The sequence below is a fragment of the Gadus morhua genome, chromosome 23 (genome assembly GCF_902167405.1).
Source record: "Gadus morhua chromosome 23, gadMor3.0, whole genome shotgun sequence".
In the NCBI taxonomy this organism is placed as follows: domain Eukaryota; kingdom Metazoa; phylum Chordata; class Actinopteri; order Gadiformes; family Gadidae; genus Gadus; species Gadus morhua.
Window position 1 is genome coordinate 2,378,769 of NC_044070.1, and position 7,739 is coordinate 2,386,507.

General features: G+C 43.2%; 1 protein-coding gene across 4 annotated transcripts; it reads right to left on the minus strand.

Moving 5' to 3' along the window:
- Positions 1-792: 792 nt before the first annotated feature.
- On the minus strand, positions 793-7,325 carry LOC115537703 (uncharacterized). Of its 4 annotated transcripts, XM_030349748.1 has the most exons (9): positions 7,292-7,321; positions 5,715-6,740; positions 4,542-4,738; positions 4,356-4,464; positions 4,053-4,248; positions 3,710-3,881; positions 3,305-3,510; positions 1,587-1,746; positions 793-1,234 (listed from the first exon to the last, which is right to left on the minus strand). In XM_030349748.1, the coding sequence occupies exons 3-9, from the start codon at positions 4,726-4,728 to the stop codon at positions 1,023-1,025; spliced, it is 1,242 nt and encodes a 413-aa protein (XP_030205608.1). In that variant the 5' UTR covers positions 4,729-4,738; positions 5,715-6,740; positions 7,292-7,321; the 3' UTR covers positions 793-1,022. The 4 variants fall into 4 exon arrangements, 3 of the variants coding, with proteins under 3 accessions (XP_030205608.1, XP_030205610.1, XP_030205609.1); XM_030349750.1 differs by lacking the exon at positions 3,710-3,881 and having other exon boundaries at positions 4,103-4,248; positions 5,715-7,325; XM_030349749.1 differs by lacking the exons at positions 5,715-6,740; positions 7,292-7,321 and having other exon boundaries at positions 4,542-4,959.
- Between the last annotated feature and the right edge of the window lie 414 nt (positions 7,326-7,739).

Here is a 7,739-nt window from a genome sequence, read left to right on the forward strand (position 1 = left end):
ACCAACTATTCAAAGCAATAGTGATTCAGACAGTTAAAGGTATAACATAATCAATCTGAATTGTCTACATACCAGGAGGACCACATCCTGCTTTATACTGGCCATGTTGTGTTACGCCTCGTCCCACTACTCGGTCCAACACCCCCCTCTAGCGGCGGCAGGGCGTAACGGATTCCTCTTCCTGCAACCCAGCTGTCGGCAATCCGCAATCCACGTTCCCTATTTCAGTCTGGGATCCCCAGTCTGCCGGTGTAAGTACCGTATCAGCTCGGGGTCCGTCGTCTGCTGATTACGTCACACAATAGCTATCTACAGCAATAAGGTTTTTTATGGCTTAAATTAAAGAGCCTGTAATGATCTTTCATTTTGAACATAGACCATTCCCAACCTATCTGTATGGATAGTTTTCTTCTAAAAACAAAACATCCCTTGGAATCATCTTGGCTGTTAAGATAAGCCGTCCGTGTTGCCAGATTGGGCAAATTTTCAGCCTCATTTGGCTACTTTGAATCACGTTAGGCTGGAAAAACGCGACATATTCCCAATCTGGCAACACAAACCGAAACTAGACATAGACCTACTCGCGCTCACACATGTGCTCGCTGTTGCCTTGTGGTTGCTATGACTACAGCCAGAGCTACAGCACAAAACAGCCAATCGCCCAGATAGCAAAAGTATTTTGGGCCAAAACTGGCATGCCATTTTGGTAAAGCTTTGGAATGATGTACGGCCCAAATGTGGGCCAAATTAGGCGTGCCAAAAGAAAAACAAAAGGAGGCCAAAACCCAGCCAAAACCAATTTTGGAATACCAAAATATAGCCAGAAGTATCCCAAAGAGTGGCCAAAATCCCCAGAACCTTGCCAAAAAGAAACTGACCCAAAGTGATCCCATAACTGACCCAAAGTGATCCCATAACTGACCCAAAGTGATCCCATAACTGACCCAAAGTGATCCCATAACTGACCCAAAGTGATCCCATAACTGACCCAAAACTCATAAGTTACATTGTTAATTTATGTTCTATGTGTATAATGCACAAATAATGAAACAAAATATTTTAAAGTAGTACATTTTTATTAGATTTAATCCAACAGTTTGCTCCTGGTTTGGAGCCGGCTGGCGTTTTTTCCTCCCTCCCTCCCGATCCCCAGCCCAGTAAAACCATTTCTTAATGGCATCCGCAATCTGCACATCCGTTGCGGTTGAGCAGGATGGATTGCGCCTCACTGCATCTGAAATTGAAGACATACACAAAGAATGTTTGTGTTTGTGATTTTAACAGATATAACTGGATTTAAAAAGCAATACTGTAATGCATGCTACAATCTTCTTCCCTATGCAAAGTTCCAAATGTAAGCATTGCCAATAGATCTCATCAGGTGGGAGATAGGTGCATGCTCTGAGGCTGTGGCTAACCCTGTGTGTTGTCTCCTAGAAACATTTCAAAAGTGCTTTGAGCCCAGTTCAGACTGATGGTTTCAGCCTGATAGAATCCGCATAGGTCCAGGAGTCTTTGGAGAAGAGTTATCAGAGATTAGAACAGGATGCTTTTGATAAACAGTGATGAACAGTTAAAATGCTTACCCATCACTACTGCCTTCAGGTGTAGATTTTCAAATGAAATCTTTCCATTCATCCCCCGCCATGAGATGTTCTTGGTGAGGTCATTTTTGATGGCCTGTTTCAAAATGCGCCACACAGTATCTTTGGCATCAGCTCCCCCTGCCAATCCAAGAGTGATAACCTATACAAATAAAAAACAAGAACCAGTAGCATTATTTATCCAAAAGAAAAGTAGCCTACCATTATTTGTATAAATCATTCAGCATTACCCTTAATTATACCACGGTCTGGGGGAATACTCGATTCTGATTTGCTGTAGGGTGTGCATTAACTCCTGATATACGGACACCTGATAAGTAGTTCCGTCATATTGTCTGTTCACAGTTCTCAATTAATGCGCTAGCTGGCGATCGTATCAGCCTGTCTTTATAACGAGAGTTAAAACGAATTGTGAAAAATGAAGTAAACTGTAATCAGACAACACGGTATGCTTTAGACCCTAGAGTATAACGTTAGCTCTCTGGCTTATAGCTGAGCGGACTAGAATACCTCCCGTTGCCAAGTCGTAGCTAAGGTCGGTCCTATTTACTGGAGGAGTGAACAACGTTTCCGTTGCTTAAGAACCTTACGGGAGGATAATGTTGTTCCAGGTATTAGTCAACCCCTCAGGCGTTACCAGGGAAACAAAGTTATGGCTTGTGAAAAACGTCATATTTGGATTGTAAAACGCTTGAAAATATAAATAAATGGTCTTAATTTGCGCAACCGTACCGACGCAGAGGTGTCCATTAATTCCCGATAATGGACACCTCCTCGGGCATTATCCCTTACATGTTTCCCACAGACAGAAAGCAATGTGTGGTGAGTGAGGCGGAGTGGGACCCCTTTTCAGCCCGGGGGTTTCAGGCCCATACCACCCCCCTGCGCAGAAGTCTTGAGACAACGACGCCGAGTCCTGACGGGGGGAGACGAGTATTCCTGAAGGCCTGGTTCTGACGGCCGTGTTTCATATTAATCGCATCGTTTTTTCTGAGTTAACAATAATTTTGGCCAGGTGTTTTTCAGCACGGTAGCCTATATCAGGGGTCCCCAACCTTTTCAGCATCAAGGACCGGTATGATTCTCCGAAAAGTTTCACGGACCGGGGGGTGGGGTGGTTGGGTTATGTTGCGCAGAGGTTGCCAAAAATGCAAACATGTTATATGCAATTTAACAACTGCATATAGACTTATGGCATGTAAAAGAGTGACAGTATTGCGAAGTGAATAAAAAATAAAAATAAATAAAAATAATAATAAAAAAAAATTAAAATAAATAAATAATCTTTCTCTGCGGACCGGTACCAAATGACCCACGGACCGGTACCGGTCCGCGGACCGGGGGTTGGGGACCGCTGGCCTATATCATACAAAACTTTTGGGTTTTCCTTTGATAGGCGCGTTGAGCGGAGGAGCGGGCGAATCTGCTGTTTGGTGTAGCCTACCCGCGCTTGTGCGTGTGTGTGTGTGTGTGTGTGTGTGTGTGTGTGTGTGTGTGTGTGTGTGTGTGTGTGTGTGTGTGTGAACAAGAATGTCAGGGAGAAAGAGTGCTATGAGGAGATGAATGAACGGAACAATATTTATATTTAAATATCGCAAAAAAAAGAAGCGGAATCAATTAGGTGCTCAGTGTTGATTCTGTGGCGCAGTGCCACACATTGTTCTATGTATGGGAAACAAAGGAAATCAAAAGCAGCTCACCAATTCCTGACGAAGGTCCCGCTGGCTTGCCAGGTCGGCCTCCAGAGCCTGTTTATCCCCTAGTGGAAAATAGGCAGTATGCCTGGAGGTGGTGGACATCCTCTGACCTCCCTGGGTGTTTCTGTGGAGGTCTTGGATCATGCGAATCATGGTCTTTTGCTGGTCCATCAGTATTTGTTGGTTAACCAACAGGTCACGCAGAAGAGCTGAAAAAGAAAAAAATAAACATTTAGTAGGCCTATAAAAAGGCAGTTTTAAATCCTCAACGCATGTATTTTTGTATGTACATTCATATTTATTTATGTATGTGTCTATTTATCTATTCTATTCCAAGGATATATACTCATATATATATCACTCATATATCAATCGAAGGCTGGAGGAGTGTAACACATTAATTCTTACTTCCACACATTTGATCACAGCCTTCCTTCTGAGTCCCTGTCCCTGGACTGACAGACTGGCCCTGATAAGGTGTCCCTACCATCACCTCCTCTGACCCTGTCTCTGCCATGTCACCTCCACCATAACTCGCGCCAATTGCTTGGCGAAGGGTTGACCCCAGGGTCATTAAGTGCTGGAGGTGGGCGTAAAAATATATTGTTATTATGAATTGCTATTATTTCAACTTTCAACTTAATTTTCAATTCTGATTGCCTAGTTTATTAGTGAACAACAATTTACTTATTTTATCATCTATCATCTCCACTAAAAAAGCCAAATTAAATTACTTCTGCAATTCGACTACCTGAAAACCCTGAGGCTGCTCGTTGTTCACAGGGACCTCATAACACCCACTTTGCGTGGGCTGCGCTAGTATGAAGCGCCTGATGTTGGACGGTCCAGAGATGGCAGGGGCCTTAGGGAGGATTTGGAAGGCCTGTTTCTTTGGAGGACTGCAGGGGTCTTGACTTTCAAAGTCCGATCGGACGTGTCTACTTGGCCTTTATTAGAGACAGACAAAACAAAAGAAAAATACATGAGTTCATAAAGATACTGGCTTTGCACAAATATGTTGGAACAAAAGGCACTTAAAGCATAAAAGTCATACTTGATTTTTCTTTTGGGTCTCCGGTCTGTTGTTGGGTCTTCGACCTCTGATGCCAAATCAGTTTGGTTTTGAGCCAGTGGCAGCTTCTGGCGACACTCCAGATAGTTATCTGTTGAACAGAACTCAAATTTAGGATTGTATTTATTGATATCATGACTGATCAGTTAATTATTTAAGTATACATACCTGAAGAAAAAAAAACCCTGGCATTGTCAAATAGAGGCCAGGTATCCTGGGGCTTTTCCAGCTGCCTTATGGCCCGATTGACTCCCTCAGCCTTGTGGGGGGGCCACCTGCACGCCCCATTATTGTACCATTGCGTTGGCACAACCTCCACCTCCTCGGAATTGTCAAAGCAGACAACGGAAAACATAGCTGGTCTTCTGCATGAGAACAAAAATCACACTCTGTTAACCAGTTTAACCCTACTGCCTTGCCTGCCTAACCTACACAAATTTAACAACAAGAACGATTCCAAAATAACTGAACACATTGACAAATCAATAAATGCATGTTTTACTGAGTGTGTGTGTGTGTGTGTGTGTGTGTGTGTGTGTGTGTGTGTGTGTGTGTGTGTGTGTGTGTGTGTGTGTGTGTGTGTGTGTGTGTGTGTGTGTGCGCGTAACAGCCTCTCGCGAATGATGTTCTGCTCTCGCGCGCAAATTTAGTTTTGGCACTATGGGGGAGGGAACCAAGGGAGGGCGGGCTTTCCTATGATTGGCCGTTTCTGAAGCGCGATATTTGAAAAAATATCGCGCTTCAAATATCGAGACAATATTTGATTGTCTCGATATTTGATGTGAGATCATTGATCTGTCGTGATCTTTCTTTCTATTCCGCATATAAATCTATACGGATCAGATGTGTCCATGTAAAGTTAAACGCGGCTACTGTTGAGCCTACTATTTATTTTAACTGTCTCTGCATATTTCCCACGGTCCCACCGGTATAGCGCGTACTCATTAGCCTAGCCTGCTCGACTTTAATCGACATAGGTTTCGAAGGTAGCGCGGATAGACTCGGGATTTACCATAGCCTATTCTAATACACCTTTATACACTTTAAATGCAAGGCGTATTATCCACAAGAAATAGGCTAGAATATATTCTAGCTAGAGAGGAAATATTTATAATGATCGGCTCGCTGCATTTGCCTGCTCTATATCCAACCATAGACCTACATACATTTAGTAATTTAGCAGAAGCTTTAACGTACAGTAGGCTATAAGCTATTAAATGTAAAGCTGTGGAGTGCATGACCAGGGCGTTTCAAACAGATAAAACGACTATGAGTAACTTCATGTGATTAATAACAATACCTTTTTTTAGAAAGAGAATAAATGTAGGCTATGCAACTTACCTTAAGGTATCACGCCGGCAAACTGATGTTTGAGGGCTCTTCTCTGGGCATAAATCTTCAAAATTCCCGGGCTTGGCGCAGCCTTAAGGCAAGCCAGATAGATGCCAAAGCGCACCCGTAAGTCATGAAATGCATCATCACTTTGTCGGCTGGTTAACCAGACATGAGCCATAACTCAGCCAGAATAACGTGGCGCCCTTTATTTATTATGGCAGATCATAATTAAGCCACAGGTCTCCCACACATCTTAGAAGAGCTTCTCATGTGCCAAAACAAGCCCAAAGAGGCCAAATGTATGCCTAAACAAAGCCAAAATGATTTGCTACAAATGTCCGACGTACAGCCAATCACAATGTACGCCCATTCAAGCGTACAGCCAATGATATTGTGTAACGTAATCAGCAGACGACGGACCCCGAGCCGATCTGGAAGCCGAGCCGATATGGTACTTACACCGGCGCCAGTTCGTCATACACTTCCAGCAATTCTCCCGCTACCGGACCTCCGCCTGCCCGTCTACTCGATCCTCGCCTAGCCCCCACCTGCACGATCGCCCTCCCGGCTCCAGACCCCCCCGCCTGCCTGACTGCCCGAACCTCGCCTAGCCCCCTCCAGCACGATCGCCCTCCCGGTTCCTGACCCCCGCCTGCCTGACTACCCGTCCACCGTCTAGCCCGTGACCACCTGATTGCCAGCCCGTCACCAGACCCCCGCCTGCCTGACTTCCCGAACGCTCCACGAATAAATTCCTTTGCCTTTACCCTGTCTCCGCCTCCCTGCGTCCTGCACTTGGGTCCCAGTAACCCGTACCGTAACATGTTGTGGTTCTTTTTGCAGGAAGACGCCCACTCTTCCCGCTTTGCCTCAAATTTGCTCAATGCAATTTTGAGGCGTTTTTTCACTGGCTGGACCATCTTGCAGTGGCTGCATTTTTTTGGCGCAAGGCAGAATGGTTTGGCAGGAGGGGCATGTCTTGCTTGTACTACCTGGCATATTGAAAGGTTACCTAATTTACAAAAACACAGACTAACCGAATAGATAGATAAATAAAACAGATTAGATACACAGATAGTAGATAGATAAGAAAGATTATAGATAGATAGATAGATATAAAATATTAGATTGGCAGATAGTTAAGATTTATGATGCTTATTTGAAGCTGCAGGGAGAAATAAAGTAAATCACTAAAAACGAACTATTTTTTACAAATGGCCGACTACATTATGTAAATTACGTTTTAAAATGATTGTGCAATATGATGCTGTGTATGGTACTTATATAAGCCTTTCTCATTGTTCAATTTAAATTACTAACATGATGCCGTGTATGGTACTTATCTAAGCCTTTCTCATTGTTCAATTTCAATTACTAACGAACTAGCTAGCCTACCCGAGCAACAGGTGGCATGCTACATTAGCCTATGAAGCAACGCTTTTGTGATCTGTTATTAGCTGTTAATACCTGTTAATATTCTTTGACAACGGCAATACAATTATTTGCACTATCAACTCCATAATCGTAGTATTTCAAGCATTCAACCGTTTTTACATAGCAGTCAATCACCTAGTTGTACTTACGTGACACAAACCAGCACCGCAAACTTTCTCTCACTCCTGAGATGACGTCTTTCATGGGTGACAGGTCTGATGCGCCGATTTCCCATGCTGATATTTCGGGAGATTCTCGGGCATCTTCGACAATTTGGCTATAGATTGTCTCATTACACGCTAAATAATATAATTATAGCCTAATTATATATATAGCCTATATATATATATATAGGCAATATATATAATTAGGCAATATATATATATATTTATTCTACTTCATTTAAGAATGCTCGCTTCATTTAAGAATTCTGATTGGCTGGGAGGGGTGAATTAGAGGATTTTTATGCAAATGTTGTTGTTTCCATCACCGTTTACTGATTAGATACTTCGCATAAAACCAGGGGGATGGAAACGCAGCTAGTGAGGACTAGCCTATTTATAATATGATCGATTTTATAAAGAGCCAATACCTATA

Coding starts and splice junctions, on each gene's coding strand:
- LOC115537703 (XM_030349748.1), bottom strand. CDS start 4,728: ATGTTTTCCGTTGTCTGCTTTGACAATTCCGAGGAGGTGGAGGTTGTG. Junction 4,465..4,541: donor CAGGGTTTTTTTTTCTTCAG/GTATGTATACTT, acceptor TCTGTTCAACAG/ATAACTATCTGGAGTGTCGC. Junction 3,511..3,709: donor CTGTGATCAAATGTGTGGAA/GTAAGAATTAAT, acceptor TTTCTTTTTCAG/CTCTTCTGCGTGACCTGTTG.